Below are 15,488 nucleotides of genomic sequence, written 5' to 3'. Positions count from 1 at the left end.
AGTAATTTTGAATTTAAAAATAACTTGAAAAAATGCTATTGGTAAATCAATATAATACCTAATTCTCTGTGTTTCTACGTATAAAATTTTCGAAAACGCTATTATTAAAATTAGATACTATATATTTGTGTATAAATATATATAGTTTAATTTATTTTTAAAATATATTTTATATTTTAACGTGTTTTTTACTCTCAAAATCAATTTTAACGGCTTAGATTTCTCTTAAAATAAATAAAGTAAAAACTCGCATGATATTTGATAATCGTTAGATAATCTAATAAACTTGACTAAATCATCATCTAACAATTTTTAACTATCAATTTTTTAACAAATATGCACGTGAGCTTTCACTAATAAATAATTATTCATGAAAATATTTGTTATAATATCGGCAGACATTGCCTTTAAAATTAAGTCCGTTTAAATTTCGGGCTAAACAGGCTGAGTTCTATTAACCAAAAAAAATGACAGGTTAAACGGACTAGCCTGCATACTAAACAGGTGGTCCGTTAATTTTTTTTATATATTTTTTTAAAAAGTAACATTTTTAGCCAATATTTTTTTCAATCCGACTTGGAAATTCGATCCATCAATTAAAAAAAATACAGTATATTTAAAAGTGATAATTTTTTGTCAAAATATTTTTTAAAAAATAAAATAAAAAGGTAAATAGACCAGCCTATTTAATCAGTTGGACTGACCATAAACGAGTCCGACTGAAAAATAATGACCTGCAAATAAAGCGAATTTAAACGGATCAATTTATTTAACCTATGGACCTAAATGGCCGGACCTAAATGGTCCAACCTGACCCATTTGACAGCCTATTATGAACTTACTCTTTTCATTTACACAAGTCAATAGAGTGTAACTAACTTTCTAACAGTGTATAACTACCATATGAGGTTAACAAATAACAAGCATGAGGGCTGAGGCAGTTATTACACCACAACCACAAGTCATAACTGTTTGATAAGCATATTCAACTAAGTACTAACTAATCAAATCAAAACCTTCGGAATTAACAAGAAACAAAATTGACCAAAACTCACTCAGCTTCAGTTTCTGAGCTACTCTATCCGTTCTTCTTCTGCCACATCTATGTGAAATTCTGAATTTTGAAGTGAACCAAAAAAAAAAAAAAGTAAGAAAAAGAAGCAGCATGTCAGAATCAAACGCACTAGCAAATGGCTTGGCCGGTGCTGGTGGCGGTATCATTGCTCAAATCATAACTTATCCTCTTCAAACGGTACCTCTTCTTCTTCTTCTTCTTCTTCTTCTTCTTCTTCTTCTTCTTCTTCTTCTTCTTCTTCTTAATTTTATTTATTTATTTATTTATTTATTAGTATTCTAACCAATTTTCCATTGTAATTTGAAGGTAAACACGCGTCAGCAAACTGAGAGAACACTGAAGAGGAACAAGCAGAGTTTGCTTCTTCAGTCCTCCAATACAACCACTACTTCTGCTCCTGGCACTCTTCTTCAGATCCTTCATGTGTTAATTTAATTTAATTTAATTCTCCTCTTTTTATGTTGTTCTCTTTTATTTTCCCTATTTCGGATCATGTTTTAATTTGTTTATAAAATTTATGATTTTTTTTTTTTTTTGGTCAGGTAATTGGAAGTGAGGGTTGGGGTGGACTCTACAGTGGCCTTAAGCCTTCTCTGCTTGGAACTGCTGCTTCACAGGTTATCAATTTCAATGTTATTCAAGGTTTAGTTCTGTGATATGATGATTGTGTATTTTGTGTTGTTATTGTTAGGGTTTCATCTGAATTATGCTATTTCAAATGGTGTCAGGGAATATACTATTATTTCTATCAGATTTTCAAGAACAAGGCAGTGGCTATTGCAGCTGCTAGAAAACTTAAAGGCCATGGAGATGGTACTGTTGGAATGTTTGGTTGGCTTGTTGTTGCTGCTATTGCTGGGTGAACAATACTATCTCTACTTTTCTCTCATTTTGATTCTTTGATTTGTATTGTTATTTATATTGCTGTAATTGTCTCATTTTGCAGGTCCTTGAATGTGCTGCTAACAAACCCAATATGGGTTCTTGTGACTCGTATGCAGGTAGGCGCCACGCATTCAATACTGTATATTTTACTACAATTTTGAGTTTGTATGTCATTATGATTGCTTTTCATATTAAGATTTATAATCTAAGATTGGCATTCCTAGGTTATGTGGTATAGGGTGACTTAGAATTCTTAATAATGGTCATTGTCCAATTTCCATGATGCATTATATAAACAATGCAACCATGTTTTGGGTCCAATTTCGATGTGACATTTACTTATTGTTTGATTCTAGACACATACTCAAGCAGAAAGAAAAATCATGGAGGAAAAGAAAGAGGCCTTGAGGATGGCAGCTTCTGAAAGCAGCTTAGCAGGCTCAATATTACGAGAGAAATTGGCTGAACTTGATTCTAAGAAACCGCGGCCATATGGAACTATACATGCAGTTAGTCTCTGGATTCTTCTTGCACATTATACTTTTGATTATCACTTATGTTGTCACATTGGTCAGGGAATGATTCAGGACATACTTCAATTTTAGATTTGTCATTGTAGTATTGAAAGAAAAGTATATGCTATTTTAGAGTTGTCATATTTCTGGTCACATGAGATGTTTTCTCTTTTGATAATGCTGATTTTGTTTTGGATGAAAGGCTAATGAAGTGTATAGCGAAGCTGGTATTGTTGGATTTTGGAAGGGTGTCATCCCTGCACTTATTATGGTTAGCCTCATAATCTGTTACATTGATGTGTTAAGTTCATGAAGAAGATTTAGACATATAATCCTTTTTAAGAGTTGGAATTTGAATTACAGGTCTGCAATCCATCAATACAGTTTATGATTTATGAGAGCTCATTAAAGCGTCTAAGGGCGCGATCGTCTAAGAAGCAGGGTAATGTAACTGCATTGGAGGTATAGAGCACAGTTAGAAACCCCTTTTAATTTGTTTGATGGAAAATTACATTGATCTCTGTGATATTTGTTGAAATTCAATTTGACTCTTCTTTATTTCTAAACACATACATTCATCTCTCAAGGTCTTTCTCCTTGGAGCATTAGCAAAACTTGGAGCAACCGTTTCAACATATCCCTTACTGGTTGTCAAGGTAAAACCATATATATATATATATATATGAAGTGACTATTTTGCAGATCTAGTTCTCTTGTATATGCCTAATGAGTCTTATAACTTCATATTGCAGTCAAGGCTTCAAGCAAAACAGGAGATTGGTGCTAGTAACTCATTAAGATACTCAGGTTTGCTTTAGATAGATTCCATGAATATCAACTCTTCCTTTGGACTTTTTACATTGTTGTTTTATATAATGTTATTTTCCACAATACCACTTTAACCTTTCAATTTTTTTCTTTTGACCTTTTCTAATGTTACAAATGCAGGTACCTTTGATGCAATACTGAAAATGATCCGTTATGAAGGATTGCCTGGTTTTTATAAAGGGATGAGCACAAAGATAGTACAGAGTGTTTTTGCAGCTTCTGTTCTATTCATGATTAAGGAGGAGCTTGTTAAGGTTTTCATTTCATTGGCAGATAAGAGCAAAAAAGTTGTATCAAATTTAAGGAATTAACTTTCATTCCTCCTTAGAAGCTAAAGAAAGAAATGAGCAGATAAACTTTGCCATATGGAAGAAACTTCCTCTTCCCAATGCAGTTATAATGCTCACAGTCACAGCTTGTGGTGAAGCATAAAAGTAAGACTAACTTTGACAGCTTTGGAGAGCTAATGAAGCTGATATTTAGTCTCAAACGTGAATATTAAGAGCACCCTTTTTTTTTGTCAACCTTCATTTGTAATCATATATTTGCGGCACGTTGCAAACATTATAAAATTGTTGCGTGCTAGCATCACCATGTATTGCTATTGTTATGAATATGATTGAGGGATTTTATCTCTAATTATAGCTAATTGTTTTGTTCTTTACAAGAACTACTATATTAATGGCCACTGCCTACTAATTGACTTTTTTATAATAATAATAATAATAATAATAATAATAAAAATTGAGCCTATCTAAGATCATAAGTATATTACATTAGAATTGAAAAGTCAAAGGTTTAACTCTTAGAATTAACAATTTTTTGTTACAGCATTTATGATGAAGAGAATTGTTGAAAAAAATTACACTAATTATCTTCTATATTCTTATCAGAGAAATTCTTGGAGTTAAGCCGTTTTTAATAATTTTAGTATTATTTGATTAGTATAAATAATTAAATATTAAATTTTTTTTCAACAAATATATTTTAATAATTTATGTGTGTAAATTCTTAAAAAAATAGGTACAAATTATATTAATTTACGTGTATAAATTTAGTAAACATATGTGCAAACTATATGTTTTTCGTGTATAAACTTCTATAAATATGAGTATAAATTATTATTAGATAAATACTGATTTAAAATCATAATATTTACTGGTTGTATAACATTGCTCTTCCTATTATATATAGTATAATATATAGATATAAAAGTATAGATTTAATTTTAACACACTATGAATAGCTTTACATATAAATTCAATTATATATTATTATATTAGTAAAAATAACTATTTTTATGTCTATCTTGTAAATTCTTATCTATAAAACTAAATGTGATTGGATAAACTTTTTTATATTAACTGTGTATTAAAATTAAATTTATTTCTAAATAGGGTTGTCGAGTAAAGAAAATAATGAAAGCCAATGAGTTATAATTCAAATGGTATAGTGACTATAGTCTCCCCATACTTAGCTAAGAGGTCGAAGATTCGAGTCTCCTTATTTTGGTAAAAAAAAAAATTCAAATGGGCCATTAAATGGAATTAGAACCATGATCCAAGTGCATGTTGGGCCCAACAGTATCGAACCGCGTTGAGTTGATCCAGGAGAAGCCAGCTCCTTGCTCCCATCTTCCCTCCAAATGGAACCATAACTGCCTAAGCTGCCACCGGTCGTGATCCGCCGTGCACTGCCGCACGACGTCTATTGTTGCCGCACCTTGAGATCCCCGAAGTCGCCGGTTCTGATTCGGTTGTCGCCGACGTATACGAGTGTGCTGATGGTGTAATTGATGGAACAAACAGAGCGAAGAGAAGAAGCCTAAAAAGGTAAAAAAAAAAAAAAAAAAACTCATTGATACTGATTCAGTTATTTATTTACAGTCTTTGGTAGATGTTGCCGGTGTCTGTAATTGTATTTATTGAGTAATGGTAAGTAATTAGTACAATATACATGATTTGTGGATTAAGCTTTAAATTGTAGTTACTGAATTTTTGTACGATGATTATGCCAAACTGTTAGGTTAGTTTTCTATCATGGTAAATGTGTAGTATATAATGAAGTGTGAATTATTGGATGCTGTTAAGAGGTTGCCTATACTCTGATTTTTGGTACTTCAATTTTCTGAACCTTTCTCAACCCCTAAGTTTTGCTGATTTGGTTCTCTGAAGTCTAGTTTGAGAGAGAATTGTGTTAGTTCTAGTTAGATATTTATATTTGTATGACTTTTGAAGAGTAGAGGGTGATTGAGTATGGATTTCTGAGTAAAACATATTCTTTTATCCTCTTTTCAGGCAGCATTAACATCTTGCCAACCCTGTCACCGGTGCTCCCATGGACCATCCAAAACCCACAATGGACTCTCCCAAACCTAAAAGCCAGAACCCTTTCTCATCCTCAGACACCCTGATAGGCGACAGGGCCATCACGTACCTCAAACGTCATCCCCATTGCCTCCCCACACTCTCCCCTCACTTCACTCCCAATGCTGCCTCCTATGCCCTCCTCACTCTCCAACACCACAAGCCCCACACCCTCCTCCTCAAGTTCCTCCAATGGGCTCGTCCCCACCCTTTCCTTACCCTCCCTTGCAAGTGTCTTGCTCTTCATCTTCTCACCCGGTTCAAGCTCTTCAACCATGCCCAATCCCTTGCTGAGGAAGTCATTTTATCCACTTCCCCAAACGACCCCACGGGATCCCTCGTTTTCCACCAGCTCAGGGACTCCTATCACTCCTGCAACTCCAGCTCTGCGGTCTTTGACTTGCTTGTTAAGTCTTACTCTCGTCTTAATTTAACTCACAAGGCAATGAACATTATTCATTTGGCAAAAGATCATGGGTTTATGCCTAGTGTGCTAGCGTACAACACAGTGCTTGATGCTATTATGAGGTTTAAGCTGTCTGTTAGCGATGCAGAGTATGTGTTGAGGGATATGAATCAAAATGGTGTGTCGCCAAATATATATACTTATAATGTTTTGATTAGGGGGTTTATTGTTGAAGGGAGGTTAGAGGAAGGGTTTGGTGTAATGCGTGAGATGGAGAGGAGTGGGTGTTTGCCAAATGTGGTTACTTTTAACACTCTGATAGATGGATGTTGTAAGGCGAGGAGGGTGGGGGAGGCTTTCGAGTTGTTGAGGGGGATGTCAAGGAAGGGCGTGGAAGCCAATCTGGTTTCATATAATGCTGTTATGAACGGATTGTGTCGTGAGGGGAGGATGAGTGAGACGAGGGAATTGCTTTCGGAGATGGAGAGGAGAGGCTTGGCACCAGATGAGGTGACTTATAATACGCTTGTTAATGGATACTGTAAAGAAGGGAATTTCCACCAGGCACTTGTTCTTCATGCCGAGATGGCAAGGAAGGGACTGTCTCCAAATGTTGTTACTTACACCACATTGATCAATAGTATGTGCAAGGCTAAGAATTTAGGCCGTGCGATGGAGTTTTTGAATCAGATGCGAGTTAGAGGGCTGAGCCCAAATGAGAGGACGTATACAACTATAATTGATGGCTTCTGCCAGCAGGGGTTGTTGAACGAGGCTTATAAGGTTTTGAGTGAAATGATTGTTAGTGGATTTTGGCCGTCAATTATAACCTACAATGCACTTGTCCATGGATATTGTGTTTTGGAGAGAATGGAAGAAGCCATGGGAGTGTTAAGGGGTATGGTTGAGAGGGGGTTGTCCCCAGATGTTGTGAGTTATAGCACAGTTATATCTGGATTCTGCCGAATTCTAGAGTTGGGAAAGGCATTCAAGTTGAAGCTTGAGATGGTTGAAAAGGGTGTGCTGCCTGATGCTGTCACATATTCGTCGCTTATTCAAGGTCTCTCTCAGCAGAGGAAATTGGGTGAAGCGTTTGATCTCTTCCAAGAAATGATGAACAGGGGTCTTCCACCCGATGAATGTACCTACACTAGTTTGATAAATGCTTATTGTGTGGAAGGGGAACTAGGTAAGGCTCTCCATTTGCATGATGAAATGATAAAGAAGGGGTTTCTGCCTGATGTAGTTACGTATAGTGTTCTTATTAATGGACTTAATAAAAAAGCTAGGACAAGAGAAGCAAAAAAGCTTCTTCTGAAGTTGTTTTCTGATGGATCTATACCAAATGATGTAACATACGATACTCTGATAAAAAACTGCAGTAATAATGAATTTAAGAGTGTGGTTGCTCTTGTCAAAGGATTCTGCATGAAGGGTTTAATGAAGGAAGCAGATCAAGTTGTTGAGACAATGCTTGAGAAGAATTATAAGCCCAATGAAGCAGTTTATAATTTATTGATACATGGACATTCTAGAGGTGGAAATGTTCATAAGGCGTACAATTTGTACAAGGAGATGGTGCGTCATGGTTTTGTTTCTCATACTGTAACGGTGATTGCTCTAGTTAAAGCTCTATCTGGAAAAGGGATGAATGATGAGGTGAGTCAGGTAATGCAAAACATATTGAGGAGCTGCAGGCTCAGTGAAGCCGAGGTAGCGAAAGTACTTCTTGAAATTAACTTCAAAGAAGGTAACATGGATGCTGCAATAAATGTCCTAGTTGACATGGCCAAGGATGGCCTGCTACCTGATGGTGGGAAGTTCACATATTCTCCAGCAACTACATAATATTTTTCGTTGTGTTGAACTTGTTGCATTGAAGTTTGAACCACCCCTTCATGCTAAATATCTAGCATGATTGTGCTTGAGGACTTGGAATGCAGGGACGGGTTCTTGTCAAGAATGAGATTTCAATTTGTCTCCCATATTGATCTGCTTTCTAAATTCCTAACGACAGGTATGTCTACAATAACAATAGGATGCAATAGGAATGATGAATCCATTTTATTTCCATTGCCATTCCTATTCTTTCATAGTATTTCCATAATACCAAATATGACAATTTTTTTTTAATTTCCTTTAGATTTCAAGTTCGAGGAGTTACTTTTTATGAAAGATATAAACGGTGTGGGAGTGCTGCTTAAATTGAGAAACTATCTCTGGACATGTAAGTTCATGTAAGACTATATAGTATTTACGATTTAGATTTGAGTGCTGTTAATGATTAAAGCAATAGATAAAGCTAAATGCAAAAGTTAGACTAATTGACAATGATTTGCATGAAATTACAACAGCAGACATTGATAATCTGCATGCTGGAATCTCCAGTAGGATGTAGAAGTTCAAAACTGCCAAGATTTTGAAGAAATGCGACGACTTGAGGAAACGGACTGAATCCTAGTAGCCGGGCACAGCATTATTGCCGGATGTCACTGAAATCTCTGGTACAAGTTCAGGGGATTCTAGCAGGGTTGCAGTCTTGTATGGCATTGCTAATGAATGGTAGTGATTTTTTAAGTGTTGAATTGACATTCATTATTCTTATTCAGAGAGTAGTGAGCTGTGCTACAAATTTGCAAATGTTATTAGTTGAATATTGTGATTTCCTGTTCAAGGATGCTGGAGTTCTTTTCTAACGTTTAAGAGTTATTTCAGAAAATTGAAGTCAATTCCAAATTCTAGAAAATGAAATTAAAATAAATCAACCAAAATATTTTACTTAAATATGGCGTTTTTCTTTTTTGTTGCATTTGTAGTCTCGGTAAAACACTTGTATTTTTTATCCAATAAATACCACATGAACTAAGTATCTGATAATATGATAGTGTAAATTACTGGATCAAAATTAAACTATTTCTTTATTCTGTTAATCATACTTCATTTAGGTTGACAAATAACGCTTTTAATTTTCAACAAAATAAGTTTCATAAGCACATGCCAGTGGAGCATAAAATACATGCAAGTTGTTCTGCAAACATGACGTATTAAGCTAATACAACCTTCTAATTGTATTTGACAATCTCATGATCACGCTAAAGTCGAAATAGATTTTCGTTGAATAAACACAATATACCAAAAACTGAAAGCAACCATTACCACATACAGTGTACTAATAATAACCTTGTGTAGTAAATGTAAATCTATATTGTCTATTCTTGTGTGTAAATTGAAACGCTCCTTCTCATCCATTTTTCAATCACCTTGTGGATGAAACGGAAACAACATGAATGAAATTAATGACATATATGCACCAATCTACTAACCTAGCTAATTTCAAACCAACTTGGATTGGTCGAGTATTAACTCTGTCTATTCCTCGCAGTAGACTCTTGAATGAAGTTCAGATCCGTCGATGTTCAAACTGAAGATTAACCTTTCATGATTCATGAACGTTCCATTGACATAACTCTTGAGCTAATGAGATGTAAATCAGAAGTTGCATTGAAGCTCAAGCACCCTAACAAACCGTGCTTGTAAGGCAGCATTGTTTTCTTCTTCAATTCCTCAGAGGCAGCCCGGTTCACCGTGTAATGCAACTCGTGAGCGGAAACTCTCCGTTTCGACACCGAACCGGAATTCTCCTCCGCCGTCGCCGTCGTCGCTGTGGATCGGAAGCTCAAGTTCCCGACGTCGTCATCTTCGTCGTAATGCGGCTTCGTTTTGGACAGAACCACGTACTTTCTGAACGCATCGTTGTCCTTATATCTTCCCTCTGATGCACTGCGAAACAGTAGAATATCCTTTATCCTCCATTTTCGGTATCGTTTTCTGAACCAAATCGATGACAAGAACGAAGATATCGCAGTTTCGGAGAATAAGGATGAAAGGCCTTTCTTCTCTTTTTTGCTATCATCACTCTGTTTTTGTTGCTGCGGTTGCGGTTGCGGTTGCGATTGCGATTGCGATTGCGGTTTTTCTTCTCTTAACCTTTCATGTGTTGCTACTTTTGGTATCGGTGGTGGATCAATGGAAGATGCGGTGTTAAGAAGGCGGATCATGCCGCGGTCGAAGAGCTCGTCGGCGGCGGAGAGGGAAGGTCTTTGGAGTTGGCCGCTGAATTCGAATTCGAAATCGAAATTATTTTGTTGTTGTTGTTGTTGCGGGGTTGAAGGTGCTGTGAAGAAAGGGGAGGAGCAGTTACTGTGGAAATTGAAGTCCATAGAGTGAATAGGAACTGCTATGGCAACTTCCATTTCAACTGCTTTTATTTATTATTTGTGTTTGATGAATCAATTCGCAATCGTATTTGAAGTTCAAACGTATATATATGGGTGGGTAACAGCGTAAGAAACTAAGAGTTGATGAGAATGAACCAGAGAATGAGCATGATGACAATGGACAAGGAAAAAAAGTAACCAAAAGGTGAAAGTGGAAAAAGGGAGATTTAGATTTTGGTGCAATGATGAGTTTTTTAATGTGCTTTTGGTTTGAAATAATTTGAAGCTTCCATCTAGGTAACAAACTGTTGGATATATATACTTTTTGTTTTTGATGTTTGAGTGGCAATGAGGTTTTTTCGAAATGTAAACTGTTAGATTGTTATTTTTAAATGTGAAACACAAGCCGTCTAATTAGAGAAGTAGAAGTTGGATCGTCCAGATTTGTTAGATGTACAGAGATCAGATTGTCTGATTTGTAGAGGTACACAAATCGGACCGTTTGATTTGTGTTAAAAAAATAAAAAAATTGAGATACAAAAATCGGACTCTTTAATTTATATACCTTCTACAATTTTAAAAAATACCAAAATTTACGATATTAAGATATATCACTACTTTTACCTCTATATAAAAAAAGAACCTATTTTTTAAGGGTAACAAATGATAAAATGATTGAGTTAAGATATTATGTTATTGATAGTCATAGAGCAATATAATGATATGATCTTCAATGTTTATACTTCATAGATTATCTCATATAAAAAAAATCCTTATATATTGTATTTTGTAGTATTTTTTTGTTTAATATTTTATGTATATTAAAAATTACTTATCAAATCATTTATTATATATTAGTATATATATATATTAATTTATTTTTTTAATTAAATAAATAATTACTAGAATAATCAAAATCTGTTCTAGTAAAATGTGTTTACATTAATATAATATTTTTTTTATAAAATGTAAAGACGTAATTCTATATACGTTGACTTTTTTATATAGATATTTTTTTTTTAAATAATCACCGTATTTATCATAGATCACACGGTGACTTAATTCCTTCTCTAAATTGTTTATAGATTCTAAATTAAATGTCAAAATTTTGTGGCGTGTAGGTGGCTCTTCTAGCTGTCAATGATTGTATGATTATCTTGCCGAATAAAAGTCTTTCTTCCTAGTAAAAAAATAATAATTAAGAAACATGTAAAATGATTAAAGTAGGTCAATGTTGCAAATTCATCCAAATCTACTCTTCTTTCGATGTTTGTTCATAATTTTCTCAATTGGTATTCAATCAACAAGAAGAAAGACTGTTAATCTTTTATATACCTCTGTAATTCACTTAGCGGTGTCCGCGGATCGGATCGAATCGGATATAGCCGAAAATTCGATCTGATCCGCACAATTTTCATCGGATCGGATATGATATCCGCACTTTTTAGTGTCGGATCCGATCCGATTCGATCCGTGCGGATCGGATCGAATATCGAATATCGGATATATCCGCATAATTAAACCTTCTCTTTTTAATCATATTTCTATGTAAAAGAATTCGATAAAAATATTTCTTTCATACTTTTAAACTTATTTATTCTTAAAGTATTTTTAATCAAACTCTCTCTAAATAACAAAAATAAAATAATACAATATATAAATAATAATTACTAACTAAAACATACAAACAAGTAAATATAATACCAAACATATATATATTTATTTATTTTTTAATTATTATAGTGCGGATCCGCCGATCGGATACGCGGATGTCGAGCAGATATCCGCAATCCGATCCGCAAAGGGTGCGGATCGGATCCGATTCGCAAAGGGTGCAGATCGGATCCGATTCATTGACACTCCTAAATTCACTAATTCTCCATATAATTAAAACCGTGGCCATTCAAATTCTGGCAAATAACCGTTGAAACTTTATGAAACTAAATTAAAACACAAGCCTATGAAAAAAAAATCTAATAAGATAATTGGGTCATTCAAGTTCTAAATAAATTTACCGTTGAAATTAAAGGAAAACAAGCACCTTAGCTAAAGAAGAATAAAGATGCAAGAGAATGCTTTTTTATTTTCTCTTTTCTGATAAGATAGCGGTTAAGTTACCGTTTTGTGTGTTCTATAGTTCTCCTTTTTCATTTGTTTGCTAAGGATTTTTAGGAATAATGCTAACTTTTTCTGGTGATGATTAAAGTGGTCACATAGATTGATCCACCAAAGTTTCTAATTTCTATACTCAGTCTCCTAAACTAAAATATATCACAATAATACTCCATGATACTTTGGTTTGGGTATTTTTGTAGTAGATGCATTTGAATATTTTACAAAATTATTTTTTCAATCTTTCTTTTTTAGAGAATCTAAAATTTAGAATTAAAATTTAAGATTTAAAATTTAAAAGTTATAATATAGAAGTCATTTTAAAAAGTTAGTGAATAATAATCGAAAAAAAATTAATTTTTTAATTAAATTTAAATAACACATTTTAATGAATTTATGAACAATGAGATTATGATAATATACTTGTTTACTTATCACCCACCCTTGTTGCTAAAGAGATCATTATTACCCACCCTCCCACATGAATTATATACCTTGCATTTGACAAATTTGCATTTTTCAACTTGAATAGGATCAAATTTTAAACGGGTGGAATTAGGAAATATCTAGAATAAAACAACAATTAAATCTTCAAGAATTTTGATCTCGGATTAATCAATTTTTTTAAAAAAATATCAATTAGATTCTTTAGGATAATAAATAGTGGATATAAATGTCTTTTTTTTTTATATATACCAAAGATAAAAAAAAAATTCAAATCCGCGATCTCTTAGATGAGTATGGGGAGACTATGCTATTTGAGTTATAACTCATTGGCATAAATGTCTTTCTGTTAATATATAGTACAAAACGAAATAAAATTGTTTATGTATTCTGTTATGTACAGTAATGCATATTCCATTACTTACTACCACATGAGTATAGAAATGATGTAATTTTGAATAGTAAAATATTTATTATATTTTAAATTTTTATTAATTATTCTTTATTTATCATAAATCTTATTAAAATAGGTGAAGTTTCGCTCTAAAAATTATTATTTACATAACAATTTTTTATAAATAAATATATCACAATAATTAACATATGTATATAAATATCACGATTACGTAATAAATTGATAAAAATACATTACTTATCTACTTAATTTAAAGTCAAAATCTTCTTAGACTCCTTTATCCTTTTTGTATCTTGCAAAGTCCTAACAAATTAAGGTGTAATTCCTGACACATATATCGTGTCAAAGACATTAAATTAATTATATCTTGTATTGTTGAACTGTATTGAATACTGCACTATGAAATTAAGACATATATAAATACGCGAATTGTATATCTACTCTAATGTCAAAAGAGTTGGATTGGATTTCTGTTGTGACTATTGCACTTACCATAGTTGAATAGTATTTGAATTTGAAGTTTTTATTATGAATAAGATTCAATGATCAATTATGAATTATAAATACATTATTATTATTATTGTTGGTGGTTGGTCAGTTGGGTAGATATACACTAAAAATAGATTTTATAACTCGATTGCCCATTTTTAATTTCATGATAATTTACCAACCCATGTACTGCATTCTAGAATGTGGGGAAAGATTTTTTTATCCAAAATAAATTAAGTTAGAAATACATAACCATAAGAAACGTTGGATTGATAAGTTCGTTCAATCCTTAAAAGTGACATTTTTGAAATTTTTTCCTGCACTGCACTACCAAAGAGAACCATGAGTTCAACATTTTCTATAGTTAAGAACATGTACCTTAATTAATTTATTTTAGAAAGAGACCTCTGAGTCCATGATATATAATGAAATATTTATCCTTTATTAAAAAATAAAAAAACTTTGTTAATAAAATATTTTAAGTAAAAAGTTTGAATAGAAAATGTAAATTAATTGAAAATGTTTTAAGTATCTTATACATTAAATGTAATAGAAGAATATTTATTTTATTTTTTAACTATTAGTTTTCTTATAACATTCATTAAATAAACCTTTTTTTTTTTCAAAAAGAGGGGGTAACCGCTGTTTAACATCAGTTATATATATATATATATATATATATATATATATATATATATATATATATATATTCTCACAACTCTGATAAATCAACAAAGAATATAAATATTTGATTTTTTTAGAAATCTCTAAATTACACTTTTTATTTCTTTATTTATAAATTTTACACTTTTTTTACAGGATTATAATAAAATACATTTTAATTCATTTTTCAAAAATACTCTTCAATAATAATAATAATAATAATAATAATAATAATAATAATAATAATAATAATAATAATAATAATAGAAAATATGTATTTTATTAGTATAATAAATGTGTTTGTTTTGAATATTTTACCACATTATAAAAAATTTAATTGCTACAAAAAAATTAATTTAACATTATATATATTTCATCATTAATGATAAAATATTACAAATAAATTGGAATTATTTATATTAATAACATAAATATTTTACATTTATAATTTAAATCAACAAAAGAATTATTTTTAATCTGCATATATATCATTTCTATTTAAGGATAGTTTTGTAAGATGCATTAGAGTGTACCTTATTTTTTATTTTATGAGAGAAATGTGTAGGTTTTGTAAATTGAGCAAAAGGGAAGTTTTTTGACATTTCTCAAAAAAAGGAGTGTCATTTCTTTTAATTTGTTGAAATAAATATCTTTTTGTATTTTCAATAATTAGAATTATGCATCAATTAATTTTGATAATAATAATATTAGTACAGATTAGTTTATTGATTTTTTTTTTGTTAAGGTTGACATTTACTTTGACTTTGATTTTTGAGTTACTTCTCATTAAAGAAGCATTGTTAAGGTTGACATTTACTTTGACTTTGATTTTTGAGTTACTTCTCATTAAAGAAGCAGCAGCTAGATCTAGATATGAAGGAAACGAAGTATCTTAGTTGAGAGAAGCTCTGCTGCTAATTGCTTCTAATCATATCATTTGATTTCTAACTAAATTCTACTTCTAAGGTAAGAATTCAGCTCTCTCTCTCTCTTTCTCTCTTCTTTAATTAGTGAGGTCCAAAATTAGAGAGAGAGACTGTAATAACATCTGCTGATAGAATCAATAAACCACA

General features: G+C 32.2%; 3 protein-coding genes across 6 annotated transcripts; 2 read left to right on the top strand and 1 right to left on the bottom strand.

The window, feature by feature from the left end:
• Positions 1–870: 870 nt before the first annotated feature.
• On the top strand, positions 871–3,952 carry LOC112782464 (peroxisomal nicotinamide adenine dinucleotide carrier). Its single transcript, XM_025824854.3, has 11 exons — positions 871–1,252; positions 1,382–1,498; positions 1,618–1,692; positions 1,804–1,934; positions 2,022–2,076; positions 2,317–2,469; positions 2,678–2,746; positions 2,839–2,937; positions 3,063–3,131; positions 3,228–3,282; positions 3,424–3,952. The coding sequence occupies exons 1-11, from the start codon at positions 1,166–1,168 to the stop codon at positions 3,612–3,614; spliced, it is 1,101 nt and encodes a 366-aa protein (XP_025680639.1). The 5' UTR covers positions 871–1,165; the 3' UTR covers positions 3,615–3,952.
• A 917-nt stretch (positions 3,953–4,869) lies between these two features.
• On the top strand, positions 4,870–8,749 carry LOC112782463 (pentatricopeptide repeat-containing protein At5g39710). Of its 4 annotated transcripts, none has more exons than XM_025824853.3 (4): positions 4,870–5,135; positions 5,601–8,092; positions 8,219–8,302; positions 8,430–8,749. In XM_025824853.3, the coding sequence occupies exon 2, from the start codon at positions 5,641–5,643 to the stop codon at positions 7,921–7,923; it is 2,283 nt and encodes a 760-aa protein (XP_025680638.1). In that variant the 5' UTR covers positions 4,870–5,135; positions 5,601–5,640; the 3' UTR covers positions 7,924–8,092; positions 8,219–8,302; positions 8,430–8,749. The 4 variants fall into 4 exon arrangements, with proteins under 4 accessions (XP_025680638.1, XP_029152214.1, XP_029152213.1 ...); XM_029296381.2 differs by having other exon boundaries at positions 8,219–8,312; positions 8,433–8,749; XM_029296380.2 differs by having other exon boundaries at positions 4,872–5,135; positions 8,433–8,749.
• A 769-nt stretch (positions 8,750–9,518) lies between these two features.
• Positions 9,519–10,328, bottom strand: LOC112786606 (uncharacterized). The gene has a single exon (XM_025829976.1). The coding sequence runs from the start codon at positions 10,326–10,328 to the stop codon at positions 9,519–9,521; it is 810 nt and encodes a 269-aa protein (XP_025685761.1).
• Between the last annotated feature and the right edge of the window lie 5,160 nt (positions 10,329–15,488).

This window comes from Arachis hypogaea, chromosome 20 (genome assembly GCF_003086295.3).
Source record: "Arachis hypogaea cultivar Tifrunner chromosome 20, arahy.Tifrunner.gnm2.J5K5, whole genome shotgun sequence".
Lineage (NCBI taxonomy): Eukaryota > Viridiplantae > Streptophyta > Magnoliopsida > Fabales > Fabaceae > Arachis > Arachis hypogaea.
This window is presented reverse-complemented; position numbering and strand designations above follow the sequence as displayed.